Source organism: Martes martes (genome assembly GCF_963455335.1).
Source record: "Martes martes genome assembly, chromosome: 9".
NCBI lineage: Eukaryota > Metazoa > Chordata > Mammalia > Carnivora > Mustelidae > Martes > Martes martes.
This window is the reverse complement of record NC_137896.1, coordinates 1,851,123-1,873,144: the sequence shown is the minus strand read 5'-3', so window position 1 is coordinate 1,873,144 and position 22,022 is coordinate 1,851,123. Positions and strand designations below refer to the sequence as shown.

Sequence of the window (22,022 nt, the reverse complement as noted above, 5' to 3'; positions counted from 1 at the left end):
CATCACGTGTGTGCTGAGCAGTCCATCGTGGGGGGCGAGCCGTCCACTGTTGGTGGCGGGGCAGGCCGTCCGTCATCTGTTTGTGAACGGACACCGGTGTGTGGTTTTCACACGTGAATCTCGTCGTGGTGAGACAGTGGGAGAAGGATAGAATGTCCCAAACCCGTGAAACCAGCCAGCCCTTCCTCTGCCCGGTTCTGCCACTCAGGGATGACCGTGGTCACCTCTGGAACAGAGGGAAGGGGGTGCTCCTGGTTGCACATCGGGGGGTCGTTGAACCTGTTTCTTCAGCCTGTTCTGGAAATGAGAGTCACGAGAGTCACCAGGATTCAGCCAGGGACTGGACTCCCGGTGCCTGGCAGGACACCCGAGTGGACAAGCGGGTCAAGACTGAACGAGTGAAAGAAAGAAAATTCAAAAAATGTTCGTTTGTGATGGTTCATAGAATGTGAGTTTCAGATATTCGATAAAAACACACCCTTCTCTTCTCGATAGTCAATTACCCCTATTTCTCCAGAGAATCAGACGGACTCCCAGAACCTTGGGTGAGAAGGCAGGGGTCCAGACAGGGACACCCACCCCTCTAGGACTCAGGGAGCCCCATATCCTGGAGCACGGCCCAACGTCTGTGGCCATCAGGATGACTCCCACATCCCCGCACATGGAGGTTTGCACCGAACGGCCCTCCCTCCCTCCGGTAACCCTGGGCGGAGCCCGCGCCCTGGCCTCCTGGCCCTCGCTGGGAAGCACGGCCCCCCCAGCCCTCCTTTCTAGAGCGGGAATGACCAGCCATCAAGGCCACGAAGGACGGCGTCCTCCAGGGCTGCCTGTCGCGCCCCCAGCCTGGCTGCACGTGCCTCGGTCAGGTCCTGCCCGCCCCCCCTGCCGGTGTGGGAGGGCCGGTTTCTTTGGAGACGTCACCCAGCTCAGAGTCTCCGCGGGCTGTTCTGATGGGCATCTGTGTGGCTTACTGATGAGGAGCTCCGACGGCGGTCTTGACTGCCTCTGCGGGAGGGATCAGTGCCACAGACAGCCCCCCTTGCGTCCCGAATCTTTCCCCCCACCCCGTTTCTGCATCTGCAGCGCCCTGCGTCTTTGTTTTCCTCCAACAAAGGACAGTTAAATAGTACCAGAACCTGGAGAACTCGTCCGGTCCCAGAACGGGTCCCAGACTCGTCTCACGCCCCTGGTCCCCCCGCGGGGGCCGCGCACGCACGCTGCTGCAGTCACGGGGACACCGCCCCTCCCCGCGGTGCCCCTGGGTTCCGCGCCGCACCGTAGATGTTAACAAGGGTCGCCGAGAGCCTCCAGGGCAGTAATGGGGCTTGGGGTGTGCTGGAAGACACGGGCCACTCAGACGAGGGCACACATCTGTCGCCGCCTTGGCTGATGTTTCTTGGACGGGAAGAATGTCCTCGGAGAAATGAAGTCAGTGATGGTTGGAGCGTGGCGCTGGATTCATGAGGAAGAAAGCCCGAGGGAGAAGCGGGTTTTATGCTCCTGCCGTAAATGAAATGGCACGAGAGAGGTTTCAATGTTTTGCTTTCAAATGGGATTTTTAACATTTCAGAGCCTGTGTGTTTTCTCTGGAGAAGGAATGTATAACGGATAGTGAATATCCATTTTTTAATAGACCTTTTTTAAGGCAATCTTAGGTTTATGGGAAGATAGAGCAGAAAGTGCAGGGAGTTCCCTCCCCCCACACACACGGTTCCCCCACCACGCGCACCTTGCCTTGGTGGGGGATGTTACCGCCGAGGAGGCCGTGTCGATGGGTGGTTATGAACTGAAGCCGTGGTTTGTATTAGAGTCACTGCTGATGGTGCATTTTCCGTGGGTTTGGACAATCGCGTGACATGAGCCGTTGGAGCGTCACGCAGAGTGTTCCCGCTGCCCTCGAGGAGTCCGCGCCCCGCCCGTTCCTCCCCGGCCCCGGGCAAGCACTGGTCTTCTGCTGTCTCCTGGGCTGTGCTTTTTCCGGAATGCCGCAGCGTTGGGGTCCCGCGACGTGTGGCCTGTTCGATGGCCTTCATCCACTTAGTGATGGCACCTGGTTCCCCCGTGTCCTCTCAGGGCTGCTCAGTTCACTGCACGTTCATGTTTGAAGCTAAGGGAGACGGGACGTGTGCATCTCTTCCAGCCACATCTCCCAAGCACCCACCAGGTGCTGGGGACCCTGGGGGTAGGTGCTGGAGGTGGTAGGGCAGGGGAGCCCGAGCTTGCAGACCGGCGGCAGTGGCTGGAGCCGTGATGAAGCACGCAGGGTGACAGCCTTGGGGACAAATGGGACCGCGGCCCACAAGCTGCAGGGGCAGGAGCTGGAAGGGTGGCCGGCGCCGGGCAGGAGAGAGCATCCCCGTCCACAGCGTGGCGGCAAGATAGTGCCGTACATTGTGGGACAAACAGGCCCGGGGGGGCTGAGCCGTCGGCCGCGAGGAGGAGGGACAAGCCAGGTAGCCAGCGCGGCTGATGGTGGAGATGCCTACGCCACACAGGCCCCTGAGGGTGTGCACCCCACGCTCTCCTGGGACACGGGGGACGGTTAGGCGCTGCCGGGAGGCCGATGCACGGGCACACTCCGTGCACAGAACAAACCTGGGTGTTAGTATTCGTGCTCAGACAGGAAGGACTGAACCAATATGGAATGAATTAGCTCCACCGTGTGTCCCCACCACGGCTGGCATGGAGACGAGGGTCAGGAGGAGGGCGGAGGGGTGTGTATCTGTGGTCCGAGGTTTGCAGGGGAGGCTCTGGTTCTTGTCGGAACCTTACAAACAGCCCGGCAGGGAGTGGTTCCAACGGGGACAACAGGCTGAGCGGTCAACCGGGACCCGGGTGGGGGCTGGGAACGCCAAGGGCCCCAGGGTCAAGGCGTCTTCAGGCTGGGGAGGAAGGGTCGCCTTTGGATTGAACACACATCAGTTTAAACGGGAGGAAGTACAGAAAGCCATCACAGTGGGGCCCACAGTGGCCACTTGGCCGTCCTTGCCAGGACACTAGCTACACCCTCAGGTTCACATCCCTGAGGCACAGGTCCCTGCACAGGGGGCCTTCCTCCAGAGAGTCAGTGGGAGAAGAGTCACCCTGGGGGCCCTTGGCACAGAGTGGTCCCCACCATGGCCCCTGGTCGGCCCTGACCCCCTTTCAACCTTGATCTTCACTCCAAGCTCCTGCTGCCCAGGGCTACCCTGACCCTCTCTGGTTCCCCAGCACCTGTTTGGTGCCTGGACCATGGAGGTGCAGTGAGTGTCGGATGGAGGGAGGGAGGGCTGGCTGGGCGGGTGAGCGGGGAGCTGAGAACGGTGAGGTGAGCGGTGAGAGCGTGAGAGTGGAGGAAAGAAGGGATGGGAGGGAGGGAGAGAGGGAGGGAGGAGGGGGACGGGAGGACAGAAGGAAGACAGACTCCGTGGGGTGAACGTCCCTCAGCGCAGCCCCAGCTACAAGCTCACCTCTGGCTCATTCGATCTTTCTCAGTTCACCTAACAAGAAAAATAATGAAAAGGCATGTTTCATAACCACAATGCAATTTCCAGTAGGAAACACAGCCTCCCGCCCCTGTAAATGTCAGGCAGGCCCCTGCCGGCAAGGAAGGGGTCCACGCACCCCTCGCTCCCGTTCCCCATGCGCCAGCACCCACCTCGCTCCTCTCACCCCTTGGGCAATTAAAAGTGATGAGGGTAAAGGGTTAAACGTCGAGCCTGTCAGTGTGGGGGGCTGCCGTGCTTCCCGGTCTCCTTCTCCCGTCTCCCACATACGCAGCCGATGAGCCTGGCTGCACACGTCGGCGGAGAGCCCACAAGGAGCCAGTGGGGCCAGGCCAGAGGAGGGGATGAGTTTTGAAGCAAGAATTTTGCCCCATCCTGGAAAAACAAAAGAAGCTGCACACAGTGAGTTCAAATCGTCATGATCCTCAGTTTCAGAACTGGCCGGAGCCCGGACCCCGAGCCGCAGATCCCAGCACTTGGAAAGGATGTGAGATTCGCACCAGCTGCAAGTTCCATGAATGCACTAAATCCTAAGAAAAACGTGATAGCGTCAGGCTTGCTGCGTGCTTTGCATTTGGGGCACCAATTCGGGAAGCATTCAAAGTGCCCGGGGCCCATGGGGAGAAGGATGGCGTGTCACGGGGGGTCAGTACGGGCTCGTGGAATTACTCACGTAAATGGATGCATTCCAGACCGTAATTAATCGTCTTCTAGGGAGTTCGGTCGGATCGCACCACAGCGGCGGGCTGGGGCAGTTCGTTTTCCTGGCGTTCTGTGTGTTTGCGACCCTCCTGGGAAATTCGGGAAACTCGGAGCCATGCAGCTGTCCGCACGTGGACACAAGCAGCTCGCTCAGATCTTAGGCAGTCATGCAAGTAGCTTCTGGAATTTGAGCTCAGACGTGGCCTCCTTCATGTAACGTCCCTTAACACCCGCATGCCCTCCCTGCCCCTCACTTAGGACCCCGGGGTTTCTGCACCTTGTGCGCGGCCGGAACGTCATGCGCCTTTCTCAGTGGTGTCAGTGCATCTGTCCCCCTCCCGCCGTGAGCCCTCTGGTCTGTGCACGGGACAGGGAAGGTGAGAGATGGGGCCAGGGAGGGAGAGGACCACACGCCTCGGCTGGTCCTAAGGCCGCCGGGACTGAGGAACACGCTCTTCCAGGGAGATCCTTCCCCTGTCGGTCCTGTAGGCAAGAACAGGGGACTCAGGGAGCCCCGGAAACTGTTTTTGGGGACATAGGACCCACTCGCCATAGATTTCCCCATTTCAAAGTGAATAGCTCGGTGGCGTTCAGTGTGTTTGCGATCTGGAGCGGTCACTGCTGTCTAGTTCCAAACATCTTCCCACGCCCCAGCAGACCCCATTCCCACCAGCGGCCACTCTTTCCTCCTCCCCCAGCCACCATCCATCTGCCTTCCAGCTGGGCTGGCACCAGCTCCCTCATGTGCGTGGGCAGTGGGGACGGTCACCAGGTGGCCTCATGGCAGGACATTTAGGAAGATGTCATCAGGGGCTGCAGCCAAGCCGGACGGATGACCCGTGCAAGGTCCTCCCGGGGGTTCCAAGACAAGGGTGGGTGAGTCCCAAGGCCCCTAGGGACAACCTCACCTCCTATCACCCTGGATACCTCCCTGCCCGGGGCCCGGGACCATGCGTCCCTGCTGGGGGAACCCTCGCCCACATGTCCTGTTCCTCTTCCTTCGCACCTTCTGTTCCTGGTTCTTGAAGTTCTGTGTCCCCAGCGGGTGGGTCTGTGGCGGGTACTGGAGCCTTCTGCTCAGGGTCCTGTGATCCACTGTCACTGGGTTTTGAGGGCGCGCCTCTGAAGTCACAGTGCTGGGCTCCCAGCTCCGCTCACTGGGCTGTTTCTGTGGTCAGAGGTTGTAACCCTCTCTTAACATTGGCCCCAAAAGGGGCGTCACGTCCACTCAGGATCCTCCCTCGTTCCAGAGGCTGCTGCGTGCCCGGCGGCCCTTTCCCCCGGGGGAGTGCTCCGTGCAGGCATGGATTACCAGGATCACCAAAGCTGGGTGTCCTAGGTCAGCAGCCTCAGAGACCCCTCCCTTAGCCTATCCCTTGGAGTGTGGGGCCAGTCTTGCTTACCTTCTGGTCACCTGCAGCAGACCCTGCCGCAGTCACACTAGTTCTTGGGTCCTTGAGACCCTGAAATATCTCTGCCACAGGACCTTTGCACGTGCTGTCCAGGTGGCCTGCCCAAGCCTCGCAGGAGCACTCTCATCCCTAGGTTCTTAGGGGAAGCACTCCCTGCCCCACCAAGTCCAGGTCAGGCTCTCACAGAACCTGGCTCCTTCTCCACCGGCGTGCCCCCTTGGGAGCCTTACCTTTCTGGTGTAACGACTTGGTTAATTTCTGACCCGCGCCATACTCCGACCTCTCCCTGGCAGTGACTGTCTTTGGCTTCTGCTGACTGTTGAATCCATGAGCGAATCCTATCTGTAGATGAGGGTGAGTGGGGCTGCCCACCTGAGCGCTGGTGTGCGGGGTCGCCTCCATCACAGGGCAGGGCCCCCTCGTGGGGGAACAGGATCCACGTGGGCTCTGGGAGACGGAGCACACAGGGGTCCCCCTGGGAAATGCCAACCAAATAGGCCCCTGAGCGGGCCTCGGCCTGTACTCCGGGATGGCAGAGTCCAACGTGCATACAGCGCAGAGGAGACCCGCATGTGTGACAGGTGGTGGCCGGGGGCACACCTGCCGCTTACTGCACCAGCGCGTCCCAGCCGGAGCATGACCGGCCGCGAATGCCCACCAGGCTCCCCTCGGCTTGACGGACCTCCTGGCGAGGGGCGGGGAGGCGGGGGCCGGCCGCGGAAGCAAAATGCTGAACTCCTTGCACATGGAGTAGCTCAGCCTCCCCGGGCCCAGCCGGGGCTCTCCCAGCGCTCGTGTTCCACCGGTGCGTCCCGATGAGGCGGACGCCGCCGTGTCTGCACGCGCTTCAGGAGCAGGGGGGACATCGGCAGGCAGCGGGCAGAGTGGCCTACCTTCTTCTCTGGGCATCTTCCTGGAGCAGAACATGGGCTTGAAAATCAAGTCCGTGCTGCCCAGGGCCTGCCCAGCGTCCACAGCCAGACTCCAAGGGCGGCTGCTCCCACGCTCGGGGCTGGGGAGGGGGGATGGGACCCCCAGGGGGCGGAGACAAGATCCCACAGGGTCAGAATCCCGAGTGCCGGCTGACCCCACTCATCCCGCCAGGCTCCCATCCCTGCCCCTGGGGACCTCCCGCCGGGTCTGGGGCCCCCTTCCCTGCTGACCCCATGGAAGCATCTAGGGCTCAAGCCACCTCGTTGTCTCTCTCCATTCGCCTCCCAGATGATCGTCCAGTCTGTTATTCCCCGGGAGACCCCAGGGCCAGGCACCAGGAGGACCCCAGATGTTTGTGGAGTGCATGACCCTGTATGATCTTGGCCAAGAGCCTTTGCTCCCCTAGGCCTGTCTCCTCAGTCAAAAGGATCACGTGCGTCCCATCCAGTGTCCGACAAGCAAGCATTTACCCATCTGTCCCACGCCTGGCGAGGCTCCTCCTGACCACAGCAAGGACAGGGAGAGAAGCTCGGAGAGGCCCCTGCTTGTCAAGCACAGACCTGGGTTCAAGCCGCGCCCCAAAGGGGCCTGGGCCGGTGTGGGCATGGCTGCAGCGCACACCTGCCCCATGGCGCCCGTGGCCAGGACCGTGTGGTGACATCGGCGGTCCCCAGCGTTTGCAGCACCAGGCACGGCCAGGTGCTGGCCTCCCCACCCTCCCGGGGCCAATCCTCGAGCGGGCAGACGGCAGCTGCCCACGGGCCTCCTCCCCGGCCTCCCCGCACCACCGCTGAGGGACCGGAGGCAGTGGGGCCATGGCGGTGTGTACTTAAATGATTGGATTTCGTGTCTCTCAGGACTCCTGTCTCTTGTCAAGTTTGTTTAAAACTAATGGAAGTAATTAGCAATCCACGGAGAGCCGCGGGCAGCAGGAGCGCTGCTATCCCACGTCATGGCCCAGGACACAGAGGAGCTCCCAGGCAGGTCTCCTTCGGGGGAGCCCGGGGGGGGACCTTTCCCCACGGGTGGGGCTGGGGCCACCGTCCAGGAGGGCCGGGGCACTGCGGGGTTGGTGACAAGGCGCAGGTACCGCCCAAGGCCAGTTTCTCCAATCAAGGCACAAAGTGTCCCCTGGAGAACCGAGGTGCCCACATGGGAGTCTCCCAGGGGGCCTCTGGGGACACACTCGGCTGAGCATCTGACTCCTGGTTTCAGCTCAGGTCATGATCTCAGGGTGCTGGGATCGAGCCCCACATCGGGCTCCCCCCTCCGCACGGAGTCTGCTTGGGATTGTCTTCCTGCCCTCTGCTCCTCCCACTTGCGGTTTCCTCTCTCTCTCTCTCTCTCTCTCAAATAAATAAATAAAATCTTAGGGAAAAAAAAAAAAAGGAGCGTCCCCCTGCCAGCTCGGCGTGGTTTCAGGAAGCCTGCAACACCCTGCCTCCGGCTCTTGCCAGCTTCAAGAAGGTGCGGAGTGTCTCTGGGACTCAGTTTCCTCATCTGCAGGATGGGGACGCCGCCAGCCAGCTGTGCCCAGCAGAGCGCCGGCGCCCGTTCCCGGAGAGCCTGGGGCGGAAGCAGGACGGACTCACGACCTGACGAATCAGAGCTGGAGCTTCTCTGCGTCTGCCGGTTTGCTCCGAAACACTGAGGGAAGCGTTTCTTCCCGAACCTCACGGGACTTTCATTTTTTTCTGAAAACTAAGGGAGAAATGAGATCAAAAACAAATACATCAAGGGAATTATTGACAGAACGTGTTAATGTTGGGAGGCTCACCCTCGCGGCCTGGGGTGCTGACGCAGCGGCGGCGTGGGGGGCTCTTTCCCGCGGGGACCCCTTACATTCAGCTGGACCAGATGTGTCTTCTCGGCCCCAGGGACGCGGTGGGAGGCCAGGACAGCGGCCCTGTCCTCGCACACTTGGCAGTCCAAGTGGACATGGGCAAGACACAGAAAGAGAGAATTCCAGACAGAATGCGGTGGGGCCGCGTGAGGGCCGGCGGGCGGGACTGCCGCAGCCCCAGGGTCCGGCTACTTCCCAGTGAGCAGGGCCGACCCTGCTAGAAACCCACAGAGTCCTGACCACACCCGCCGTCACGCAGACCATGGTTCCAAAGCTTGGGTGCCCCGAGTCCTGTCCCGAGCCAGTCTAGAAACCCACGCAGGGTGACAGCCACGCTTCGAACTGGGGCTGGCCTGGTCTACACAGGGGCTGGAAGGCACGCGGTGCCCGGCGGCGGCACCTTGGCCCTAAGGGTGGACAGGACAAGTCGGTACTCTGGGCCACGCATTTCCAGAAGTCTGAGATCGGCAGGCAGAAGCCCCATGCGGTGCCCAGGCCTGCGTGGTGGGGTGGCAGGGGTCCAGGCGGCAGGGCCCAGTGCCCGTCTGCACTCGTTCCCACGCGAGCACCATGTTACCCAGGCGGCCCCTCCGAGGGAGCCAGGTGACCAGCGGCTATGACCAGGCTCTTCCGTGTGCCCAAAAGGGCCCCCAGGGGAAGAGGTGCCCTCCCCCCGACCCCTCCCCCCGACCCGCAGCCCTGCTCTGGCGAGACCGGCCGGTCCCTGACAGACGGGCTGGAGAGACGCCGACCTTTAAAGCCCACAAAGACCTTCTGCACACGCGTGTGGGGAAGCACTGGTTTTATCGCGCAGGCCTGACTGCTGCGGGTTGCACGTCCCAGCGCTTTCGATGGTGCCATCTTTGCGTCCTTGAGGGTCTCCCCCACCTCTGGGACGCGCGTCGTCTAAGGGTCCCGGCGGACAGGGCTCCAGATTTCCCGCTGGAGCCGCATCTTTGCTTCCCTAGACGTCACCTAAACTCTGTGACTTCGGTTTAAACGCAGCGGTGTCGACGTTTAAATCCTCCCGCCGCTGCCCGAGGCCGTTCGCACTCCTAGAAATTCACACGTAGACAACAAGGAGCTTGTTTACGTACGTGGGGCTCATCTCCCAACATTCACGGAACCGTCGTGTTTATCTCTGTCCGTGACAGTTGGGTGTCGGGAATGACTGATCGGCTCGGTTCGTTGCTGATTTTAATTTGCTTGCTGTCAGGGCGCGCGGCGGTGGGAGAGCGGTGCGGGATTTTCTAGTCACTTGAAAGGAAATGCACTTATTCCTTCATGCCGGGGGGCAGGGGGGGGGCGGGGGGTGCTTTCCTGGAGCACGACCCGCCCAAGCCCCGGGTGCCCTCAGCGTCCGAGGGCCAGGCCTGTGAGCCCAGCAGTCCGTGCTCCTGTCCTCTCGGGCTGGACGGGGCAGAGGCGCCTGGCGTCCTCACGCTTGGAAACATTTTTACCGCAAGCCCACGAGTGAGAGGCGCCGGCAGCGGGAGACACGTGCGTGAAGTAGGTGAGATCCAGGCCCATACGCCTCATTTATTATTTCAAGACAACAACGAAAGGTGAACACAGGGGAAAAACACTTTATCAGACGTAACATCAACGTGCTTTTTTTTAGTTTCTGGAATAAATAGTAATTAAATCACGGAAGCTGTGACAGTGACGTTGCTTTAAAAAGCAGTCCTCCCACCATAACTGCCGAGAGACCCGCCCTCTATAAAGACCAGGTAACTTCATCCACAGTTTCTATCAGGGAATGTGACACCGGCTGCCGGAGCCCCCCCTTTTAGCGCGACATTGGCGACAGCTGCACACACACTTGGGTAGGAAACGCACCGATGTGGTCCCGGTCAACCTGCGGCTTCCAAGGGGTCCTTCCCGGCGTCTCGGTTCGACAGAGTCCTCAGCAGGGCCCATCGATGCGGGACCTAATTCCTGCGTGGGGAGCAAAGCTGTGCGCCGGGGTATCGGGAAACCCACGGCCCCCATTGCCCTGCGTCCAGGTCCTAAAACCCCTGACTGCCCCCAGGTCCTGCCCCACCTGCCCCGACCCAGTCTGCGGGGATCAGGTTGGGTCGCTGGCTGATAAGAAGCACCAGAGAGCACAGCAGGTCGGAGCCCCGGTCAGAACACCACCCTCCCGGCTCCTTCTCAGGGTGGAAACACATCCGTGGCGGGCGAGCGAGCAAGCTGGCGGCTCGGGGTTTGCAGGGGCTGGGGGGCGCGACTGGGGGGCAGCCGGGTGGGCCGTTCTCAGGCAGGCAGACCCGCCGGGCCACTCACAGACTCGGGGATACGGGCAGAGAGGTGGGTGTGCAGGGACGGAGCACAGCTGTTATTTTCCCCGCGTCAATCCTTGGGAGACCGAGAACCTGTGGCTAAACGGCAAGCACGCAAGCGCCTGTGTCCCCTCCGCTCGCCGCCCGGTCCTGACCCTGTCTCCCTTCCCACTTGCAGTTGCGTTCATCCGCTGTCTGGGGACCAGAGGGACGCAGTATGAGACCAACAGCACGGACTTCCAAGTCGAGGCGGACGGGACGGTCTTTGCCACCCGGGAGCTGTGGATCCCCTCCGAGCAGGTGGCGTTCACCGTGACCGCATGGGACCGCCAGACGGCCGAGCGATGGGACGCCGTGGTGCGCCTGCTGGTGGCCCGGCCCTCGTCTGCCCACTCCGCGCACAAGGTAAGACGTGACTTCACACGGAGCTTGGGGAGCATCCTCCCTCCCTCCGCAGAGGCTCCCCGGGGGTGGGACATCTCAGCGGGCTGTGCCAGCCCCAGGGGACCCTCTGACCTGCCCCCTTCCTGAGGGACGTCTGCCTCGAGGTCGGGCGCAGGGGCCCCACGCCCGCAGGAATGCACGGCGCTCGCCCTCCGGACGGTCTTACTTGTTCCCTCCCGTTCCTCACTGGGCGCCTGAAATTCTGGGGCCTCTCCTGCCTGCAGCTTGGGCCTCGGGTCTGGGGCTGGCTGGTGAGCAGGGAAGCACCAGCAGGGGTGGCCCTTACGACAGGTCCCAGCTGCTCAGTGCCTGGGGGTCAGCCCAAGTGCTGAAACCCTCTCGGGTACCGGGGGGACCCAGGGGCCATCGAAATTACCGTGATGCGTGTGCTGTGCGTCAGCAACCGAGAACACGCCTCTCGAAGCCACACCCTCCGCGGCATCCCCGGGCATCCCCTCGGAAAAGAGCCCTGGGAAGCAAAGGGTTAAAGCAAGTCGACCAGATTCCTTTCTGTGGATTTACCCGGAGCCTCACATAATTAATGTGCTGGGGTCAGTGGGGCGGGCGGGGGGGGGGGAGGGGAGCAGACTACAAGTTTCCCAAGCCTGCTGGTCAGGGAACCCTCTTCATGGAACGTCTTGTAAGGTAGGTGTGCCAAGGAACCCACTTTGGGAAAACAGCGGCCTGTGTTTTGTTTCATCTTGTTTGTAAACAACGTAGAGGCGGTTTATGTTAGGTAAGAGAAAGCCGTGACTCTGGTGGGTAGCTTTGCCCGCCGGTGATGAGCTGATCTGCCGGGGAAGGACGTCAAGTGCCCTCATGGTATGTCGATCTGGGCCTCACCTCAAAACCAAGTTACAGGACTCCCCGTGTGGGTGCCGACGACCTTAAGACAGACGGTCGCGGTTTCCATTCTTTCCTGAGGGGTGATGACCAGCCCCGTGCCCGTGAGAAGGCAGCTGTCAAGGTGGGCCTGGGAGCGGCCCCGGGACGCGGCCCGTGGTGGGGGGCCCTCCAGGCACAGGGCCAGGGGCCGACGGCCAGTGCCGACAGTGTCAAGGCTCATCTCCCTGACTGCGATGCGGAAGCCAGGGGCCTGTGAACAGAGGACAGAGGTCCTGAAAGCCCATGGAGGCCTCAGATAAAATGCACTAATTGAAGCATCACGGTGCCTTTCGTTAGGTGTGTTAATGATGCAGTTTCTGACTCAGTTTCTCCCCGACCCTCTTGGAAGGTGATTGCAGTTAGACAGTCCTCAGTCAAGGGCCCTCCAGCCCATGCCAGGCTGGCCCATCCATACCCAAGGGTCGAAAGGGGAGACAGCGAGTCCGCGTCCCAGGCTCAGGCCATCCCGTGAGTCCAGCGGCCTGCTGCTGTGGGGCCGCACCCCTGTGTGTATGAGAGGTGGGCAGCGTCTCTACAGCCCACCCAGCCAGCCCTGCTCTATCTAAGGTCACCTGATGGGCCCTTGTTTCTTCTTACTTTCAAACCCAAATTTCCTTGTCCTAACGTTTTAGGATGGTACCTGGGCCCCTCCTAAGAGGCATCTACTCCTCTGTCCCTCAAGTGGCTCCTGTCACTGTCCCCACTTTACAGATGGGGACGCTGAGCCATGTGACTGCAGCCCCTTTGCTGCAAGGGAGAATTGGTGTTCTAGAAAGGAGTGGGACTGGCTTTCTAAGTATGGCTGAGCCCGGCTTCGTAAAGGAGCCCGGTTACCCTTTGTAGCCAAGTATCCTCCAGTCTACAGGTTGATGCTCTGGGACAAGTGACATAACCACGCGGATTTACTGATCTGGAAAATGGAATAACAATAGTTGTCACAAGTATTGTATGAGATGATGTGTACTACACATTGCAGACTCGCAAGAGCCCTGCCACAAGGACACGGCGCTTGCTGCTGTCGTCAGCACGGTCCCAACCCTCAGAGTCCTGTGCCCATCACAGCCACTGGATCCTCCCCAGGGTGGTTCCTGGGGGCAGGAAGGAGGGTCTGTGTGAGATGTTGAGTCACTTAGTCGACATGTCCTTACAGAGACCAATGCCAAGCTTCGAATAACGTCACTGCCTATAAATAGATTAAGGTGATGCCGTATTGCTGATATCCCTAACCATCTATCAGAATCAAGTGTAAATCTGCTCTGGTGGAAGGTATCTTACGGGGCCTCGGGTTATACCCATCTTCTCTTATATACAACGTCTAGCACTCAGCTGAAAATGACTGGGCACTCGGTGGGGAAGGGACAAGACCTGCGGTGACTCCAGGTGACAAAGTTATCAGACATAGATATAAGATCTATGCTTACTGTGTTTAAGCACATCTAAAACAAGATTTTGAGAGAGAATTAGAAGAATAAAAAAGAATTGGGCAATTTAGGATGGAAAAATATAACAAACAAAAGAAAAAGCTCACAGATAGATACATCTACAGATTAGACGCAGTTGAAGAGAGATTTAGCAAAGCAGAAATTGTCAGAGGAGACATTCAGGCTAAATCACAAGGGGTTAAAGAGAAGGAAAACACAGAGGGAAGAGTAAAGGCGCTGGAGGAGTCTCGAGCAGCCCCAGCGCGTGCGTGTTTGGAATATGGGGTGGAGGGGGGAGAAAACGGAGCAGAAGTAACATTTGAAAAGATAATGGCAGCAGACATCCAGGCATCTCTCCAACACGCCCCCGAACTCTAATCAAGCTAAGAGGAAGAAAAGAGCACTTGGGCACGGTCTTTGTCCGTTCAAGCTGCTGGAAGGACGCCCCGTAGGCCGGGCGGCTTGTGCACAACAGCCACGTGCTCCTCACGGTTCTGGAGGCAGCTCTGTGATCGGGATGGCAGTGTGGGCAGGTCCCCAGGGGGGTCTCCGGCCGACTGCTGTCTTTGCTGTCTTGTGTCCTCCCCTGACAGCAAGGGGACAGAAGAAAGTCACCGATGGAACCAGTCCCATTTCAGGAGCTCCACCCACATGACCTCCTCTGATCCTAGTCACCCCCAAGGCCACACCTCCTGACACCATCACCCTGAGGATCAGCTTGGAGCGTAGGAATTTGGGAACACACACATTCAATCTGTGACAGGCGTTTTATGGTAAAATGTCTGAAAACCGAAGTCCCTGAAAGCAAACAGAAGCCAGCTCCAAGGAAGGCACAATGGTGACATGGGAGCCGGCTTCTCGTGGGGACGATGGGTGCCAGAGGTGGTGGGTGGTGACAGACACAGGATTCTGTTACCCAGTAGAAGTCCCCTTCAGGAAGCTCCCCGAGAGATTCTGCCACAGGTTGTGTTCATCAGGCAGAAACAGGGCACTTGGTGATGAAAGTCCGGAAGGAAAAGCCATGAAAAGATTAAGTAGATGCAGACGGCCGTAGGCACGGCAGGTGACACGCTTCACAGGCAGGAAAGCAGGCACGGAGTCAGAGGGCCCAGGCTGCTCACATCCTCCTGGAAGATGATGGAAATCAAATTAATACGCAACTTAGATAAGACAAAGACCCCTGTTCCGAGGTCTTGGAGAATCACTTCAAGGTCACGGTGGTGGACACATCACTTAGAGATGAACGTAGAGTTCTGACCAAGGGAGGCGGCCCTGTGGGTCAGAAGTAAATCCGAACTCGAGGAGGGACCTAAAGTCTCTGTAGCGTCTGACCTTGCACACAAGGGATAAAAACCTGTCATAATAACAGATCTGCATCTTCCCGTGGGATTCTCACAGGACTCTAACATGATTGCACAGGACACGTTCTGCTCTCGCTGGGTCGCTTAATAACAACCAGATCCAGGCGAAGGAGAGCCAAACCCTCCCGCCTCCTGGGTGCACTTGCTGCGCAAAGGTTTTCACCTCTTCAAGTCTGCAAATTTAGGCAGTATTTTTTCAAAGTACCTTAAATAATATAATTTGTTCTTTTCCTCTGTTAACAATGTGAATTTTCAAGCAAGTAGTCTTTTTTTTTTAAGATTTTATTGATTTTTTTTGAGATAGAGTAAGCAGAGAGAGAGCATGAATGGGGAGGGTGAAGGGAGAGGGAGAAGAAGGCTCCCCATTGAGTAGGGACCCAAAAAAGTAGACCTTCTTAAAAAAACAAAAAGTCGTAAGATCGTTTAAGTTCTCACATAATAGACGGGAAAGCAGAGGACTGAAGCTTAGCAATCCAAAAAAATGGAAGGAAAGTACAGAGGCGTCCCATGTTTCCGCTTGAGAAAGCTGTTGGATTTGCAAGTATGTATCAATCTCAATAAATGGAAAAGATGAGCTTTTGTAATTAAAAGGAAACAAGTTGACAGATCAAAGAAAAACCCCAACTCTATACAGGTCACAGAAGACAGATCTAAAAAGGGCAAGGATGGAGAAAAAGTGAAAGTAGGAACACGCAGGCAAGATACCACCAACTCTCACCAGAAGGGAGCTGGGCACTCGGTTGCTATACGAGTCCTGAATTCGTGTGCTTCAGATATTAAGGCACAGTTGGTGCAACTGAAAGGAGAAAGAAACAAATATTCGATTGTAAAACTTGGCGTGCACCTCTGAGTACATGAAAGCAGACAGAGTATCAATAGGAAAGGAAGACTAGACGCACAGATTTAGTAAGTCTAGGCCTCCCGTGTGAAACCCAGACCCCACCAAGGCTGCATCCACATCATTTTCAAGGACGCTCAGAGCCTGCGTGAAGCGTGCCCGACCGGAGGCTGAACCTCCAACCACAGGGTTAGAATCCGAGCGACGAAGCTGGGAATCGGCCACTGGGAAGGTGGCTGAAAAGTCCCCGTAGATGTGGATGCCGAGTGAAGAGCCTTCCGACGGGCCCTCGGGTAGGAAGGGGTCATGTGCAGGTTCCAGACTAATCTGGACTGAGCGCTGACACCGGCGGGAGGAGCCGAGGTCTGGGCCGGTCGGACTGTGCAGCCTTCTAGGTGCCTAAGAACGGAAGGAAGGTGGAAACCGGCCGTCTGCACGTTCATCCAAGAAATTAGGGAAAGAAATGAAGTGCAACAAAGTAGAAAGAAGGAAACAGGAAAACCAAGAGGAGAAGGTAATGGAATCAAAACGGTAGAATTCACAGACCAGAGCTGACTCTGTAAACTCCCGAGCAGATCGGACCAGGATGGGAAGCCGCCAGTACTCCTCCTCCGCCGTGGAAACAGGGCGTCGTGACCCGTCTCACACATGGCTCCGTGTGTCACGTACCACTTACGCCGACCTACAGGGGAACATCCCTGGAAAGATAACATTCCGGGAACGTCATCAACTTGCCGAATCTAACGGGAGAAGAAAATCTGAACTAGCTGTTATTACAGACAAATTTAAATTCAAACCCATGTCCCGAGGCCACACCCACATGCGGGGGGGCCGAAGGTGTGCCCACACTCGGCCAGAGACCCCGAACATGTGCCTCGTCAAAACCAGCGAGAACCCTGAAGGGGCAGGAGGACAGAGGGTGGCTGCGCGCCAGGCCACTCATAAATAGATGAAAACAACACGTGAGCAAAACAGTAACGAGCTCAAGTGCACCCGTGTTTGCAAGGGACAAGCCACGGCTGCCGTGGTCTGTTCCCAGAGCCAAAGATGGCTTCAACGCTGGAAAATGGGTACGTGTAATTCAGCACAGAATCAAGGACGGATATCCCACAGCCTTTATCTGAACGTCCGTTGTTAAAATGGAAGCTAAGTTCCATTTAGGAAGAAATACCCAGCAAGTGGGGAAGAGAAGGGACCGTCCCTAACCTGTCCAGGGCGCACAGCGCACAGCCAGCAGCCCGGGGAATAGAAGGCCTCCGTGACGTCTGAAATAGCACGAGGACGTCCTCGCGTCTCATGCCCGAGCTTCGAGCCCACGAGGTCAGGCAAGCAGAGGAGAGCCGGAGAAACGGAACCGGCATTCGTGTCGCTTGCAGGATTACGGATGTAGAAAATCTGAAATGACCCGCAGAGAAGCCGGGCTGGCTGAGTGAGGTTCGTCAGTGAGAGGGCTGGGTGTGAAAGCAGTTACACCTCCGCGCACCAGGAGTAAGTAGTTACAAAATGACATCTGAGCCGGGTGCCGATGACAGCAGCGTTGAAGGTGATCACATAACCAGGAATGAACCTAACGAAATCTTCGCCAGACCCTTACCTGTTGCTGAGAACAACCAAGGACCTTGAAGACCCGAGCGCGCCTGCTCGTAACTGAGAGGCTTGGAGCCTGTGACGTCTGCTCCCCCAGAGGCCCTGTAGACTCAACAACAGAAAACTAACAAAAATCACGGCATATCTTGTGTGCTTGCTTGCTGGTAGAAGGGCGGACGGAGGACTCCAAATTTTTTTTAAGATTTATTCATTTATTTGAGAAAGAGAAAGAGAGAGAGAAAGAGAGACAGCAGGGGGTGCGGCCGAGGGAAGGGGAGAATCTCGTGCAGACTCGGCGCTGAGCAGGGGCCCCATGCGGGACTCGATCCCAGGACCCTGAGATCCTGACCTGGGCTGAAGGCAGAGGCTTCCCTAGCTGAGTCACCCAGCAGGCGCCCCTAGATGACTTTAAACTTTTAAATGAAAATGCAGAGGACCAGGAATAGCCCAGAACAGCACGAAGGTGGGGGGAGTTGTATTTGGGACGTGGTGAGGTGTATGTGCAAACCAAAGCCGTGTCTTGACCTCTCAGCACTGCTGGAGTTCAGTCTGGATCATTCTCCGTGGTGGGGTACGCTGTCCTGCACCCCGTAGGAGGAGCCACAGCATCCCCGGCCCCCACGCCCACCACCCTCACTGCCACCAAAGCTCTTGCCAGTCTTTGCAAAATGCTCCGGGGGACAAAACCACCCCCGTTTGAGATCCACTGAACTATAATAATTAAAATGGGGTGATTTGGGCGCCTGGGTGGCTCAGTCATTAAACCTCTGCCTTCAGCTCAGGTCATGATCCCAGGATCCTGGGATCGAGCCCCACCTCCGGCTTCCTGCTCAGCCAGGAGTCTGCTTCTCCCTCTCCCTCTGCCTCTCCCCTGCTTGTGCTCTCTCTCTCTGTCAAATATATAAATAAAATATTTTTTTAAACGGGGTGCTTTAGGAGCAAAGTTATCAGGCAAATGGAGGAGAATGGCACAAAAAAATATTTAACATTCTTTTAAAAATCATCTTTACAGAGGTATGATTTTTTATACAGCAGAATTCACCCACTTCACATAAACATGTTGCGGACACTTGATTTGTGTAAGACCGGCCCTCTGGAGCCAGAGTCAGCGCGGCAGAGCCCGCGGCCGGATCTGACCTGCCACCTGCCTTCTGATGGCCTGCGAGCGAAGAATGGGTTCTGTACTTTGAAGGGGTCGTGTGAATATCGCTAGTAATGTCGTCGCTTTCACTTCTCGGCCTGCGAGGCCTAAACTCCTTAACTACCTGACCCCTTAACGAAAAGTTTGCGGAGCCCTACCCAGGACGATGGAGGAACGACTGTCTTTGCGGTCAACGATGCGGGACCCATGGGGTGTCCTTAAAGAAAAAAGGTGAAATGGCCCCAGCCCACCCCAGCCCCCGCCTAAACTAGGTTTAGTTTAGTTCTAGGTGGAACTTTTCTTGATGAATGCCGAGGGCTTCCTGGCTGAGTTGGGGGAGGGTGGGGAGTTCAGACGGGGACACGGCGAGCAGGGGTGCCGCTGGCGGAAGGTCCTAGACACACAAAGCCCCTTCTCCAAGGGAGCAGAGTCCTGGAAAGGCCCAGGAAGCTCTTTGCCAAAAGGAGCTTTGAAGCAAATCCCCAAGGACCAGCTCGGGGACCCCCTAATTTCCCGGTTCCGTGAATCCCGTTTCTCTTGCGCCCGGGTTCCTGCAAGTGCAGCCTCCCCGCCCAGGGTTCCGGCGACTGGTGGAGCTGGACAAAACGGACAGCTCCCCGTGAGATGAACCATAGAAATCCGGCAGGTTTTCCCCTTTCCGTTTCCTCTCTTAGCAACGATTCAAAGGCGGCCTTTCTGCGGGTAATACCAGCCGTGCTGAAATCGGGAATAACTTTTTTTTGTGCAGTCTTGCAGGAAAGCTGATAGCAATTCAATTAGAAAATGCAAATGAGGTCACATATTTCCCACCGGAGTGCTGGATCGGCCCCGGGGACTCGGAGCAATACTCCGGCCTCGCAGCAAACACGGAAGAGGAAGCTGTGCCCTCGGCTGCCGGCCGACCGGCTGTGCCCACGCGGGCGAGTGGCAGTGGGTCCTGCGGGTGTAGAGACTGTCGTTCCGGGGACGAATCCCGACTGGTAATGCGCGTGTCAGCATGTATGAGAGACGCCCTGTGCCCAGTGGCCGCCGCCCCCGGCTCTCCGCGCAATTCGGGCTCCACGATCGGACGGGCTGAGGGCGTCCCCCAAAGAGCCCCCCCCCCCGTGTTGGGCCCTGACCTGCCGTCCCTCGGAGCGGGACTGAGCTTGTCACGAGGTCTTGGCGGACCTATTCATTAAGGTGCGGTCCCTCTAGCAGGCGTGCGCGTGGCCACGGACGATTCCGGGCACAGACGCGCGTGGCCACAGCACCGCGAAGGGGAAGGCAGGGAGCAGGGGGGCGGGGATGGCCGACGAGCCACCGGAGTCGAGGAGAGGGGCCTGGGACGGACTTTCCCCCACGGCCCTGTGGGAACCGACCCTGCCCACACCTTGACCTCGGACTTCCGGCCTCCAGGGCAGGGATAAGAAATGTCCACTGGCGACACCGCCCAGGCTGTGGGGCTTTGGCTCAGTGGCCCCAGGACGTGCTCTGACCAGGGCTGTAGCCTCGCCTGCCTGCTGAGGGAGTCGGATAGAACCCGTGTCACCCCCCACAACCCAGGGCTCCCGATGCCCTCAGGTCCCGGTCATACAGTTGCTCGGGTCCCCAGCACAGTGAGGACAAGTCTGGCCAAGGCCCCTGGCTTCAGGGCTGCAGTCCCTCAGCCTCCCTCCCCGTGTTCCTGTCCCCCTCCCTCTCACAGCCTGGCCCCCATCCCCACAGTCCGTCCCCCCTCCCTGTCAGAGCCTGGCCCCCATCCCCACAGTCCGTCCCCCCTCCCTGTCACGGCCTGGCCCCCTCCCAACGGTCCGTCCCCCCTTCTTCTCACAGCCTGACCCCCGTTCCCACGGTCCGTCCCCGCCATCTCACGGCCCAGCCCCCAGCCCCAAGGTCCGTCCCCACTCCCTCTCACGGCCTGGCCCCCGGCCCCACGGTCTGTCCCCCTCCATCCTGAGAGCGGGCAGGAGTCATCACTGCTATCACCAAGGACTCCCAGACTGGTCACCAGACAGTGGACTGGAGAGGGCCTGCTGAGGACAAGTTCCTGCCATCCACCTGTCCCCCTGAAAGCTGAGACCTGCGGGGGAGGCCAGCCGAGGCTGGGAAGGCCCCACGTGAGCACAGGAGGCTGGTGTGCCAGCCCGAACCCTGACGCACGGAGGTTTTCACTGAAGGTGGCCACAGGGGCCCTTCCTCGAGAGGCGTCGCCTTGGGCACAGCGCCCAGAAGGTCACTAGGTGCTGCCAGAGGGATGGTGACTTCAGAAGGCAGCAAGATATTCTTGCATCTCTTTCCAGGACACAGATGGCCCGAGTGCCACTGAGAAGCAGCCCCGCAAAACAAAGGACAGGGCGGACGCGTCACGCTCCTGTCCACTGTCGGGGGCCAGCAGCCGCTTTAATAAGCGCTAACGCCCCAGCGCTCACGGGTCTCAGCGCCCCCACGCGGGGCCTGACCGGGCACACAGCGGGTGGCCTGGCACCTCAGAGACCCCACAAACTGCTGGGCGGGATCCCTTCCCAGAGGCTGAGGTCGTGGCCACCCCCCCCCACCCCCACCCCAGTCAGTGCCTCCCTCCTGGAGCTCAAGAGATAAGCCAAACTCAAAAAAAAAAAAAGAGATGAGCCAAACTCAAACTCACAGCAGCTTTTAACCCTTGGTTGGCATGAAGGGAACGAGGGATTGTTCCAGTCGGTTGAAGGTCATCTTGGCTTCTTTGTCCATCCCTTGTCTTGGAGAACACCCCTGGGGCCAGGGCGGACACGTCCACCTGACTGGGCCTCTCCAGGCCGGGGTGAGCAGGAGGGTCCCGGTGCGAAGGTCAAACTCAGACGCTGTTTCAGGCTGCAAACGGCCCTGAGCGCTCGGGGGCCTGGGTCAGCCTTTCCTTCCGCAGAGCGGAGGTGACGTGTCGCCTGCAGAGCCCCAGGGAGAAGCCGCCTGACCCTGCCCAACCTGTCCCGGGGGGATGCACTCCCGGCCTGTGGATGGCGCAGAGCTGAAGGAGAACCCTGGGGGGCTTGCTGGTGATTGACACGGCAGCACGGAGACAGAAGTCGTATGCGAGAGAGCATCACCGCCAGGCAAGGAAGCTTCTGGGCCTGTTAGCGGGGAGACAGGCTGCACGGGTCCTGTTTGGTCTCCAGGAGGGTGATCTCGAGTGTGGACACGACAGGCAGGGCACCCTCTGAGAAACCTGGGGTCCCATGAGTCCGACAGGCCCCAAGTCACTCTCCTGGTTCCCCGGGGGAGTGACCACTGAGGGCTGCTGTGTCCCCGCCAGACACCTGGCTCTGTTTCATGATGCGGGCGCACCACTGGGAATTAGGGAGGGGTCCTGAGCAGAGGTCAGAGGCTGCTGCCATGTCCAGGGGTCAGGAAGGTGACCTCTGGACCGAAGCCTAAAATCGGAGAAGGAGCCCGCGTTCCAGACAGAGGCCTCGTCCAGCTGCGGCTTCTCCTGTCCTCGGGCGAAATCCCATCTCAGCCCATCTGAGTCTGGGCCATGGGTGCAGGGTGGCCAGCCCTGGGGGACGCTTCTCCCAGGGTCCAGTGAGCTGAGACAGCACAGGCGTGCGTGCACGTGAGCTGTGAGCCCGGCAAACAGGCGTGAGCCGGGGCGTGTGTTGCTCCCCCGCCCCCAGGGCCTTTAGCGCGTGGCAGGGCTGGCGGGTGTGTGTGCGGGTGTGTGTGCGGGTGTGTG

The 22,022-nt window shown here is 58.8% G+C and overlaps 1 protein-coding gene across 1 annotated transcript in view; it reads left to right on the top strand.

Moving 5' to 3' along the window:
• CDH4 (cadherin 4) overlaps positions 1–22,022 on the top strand; it is a gene marked incomplete at its 5' end in the record, with an annotated part of 516,137 nt that overhangs the window by 369,081 nt on the left and 125,034 nt on the right. The window contains one exon of the mRNA XM_080814101.1: positions 10,836–11,062. Within this exon, the coding sequence (XP_080670227.1) occupies positions 10,836–11,062 (227 nt within the window). The remainder of the gene's footprint in view (positions 1–10,835; positions 11,063–22,022) is intronic.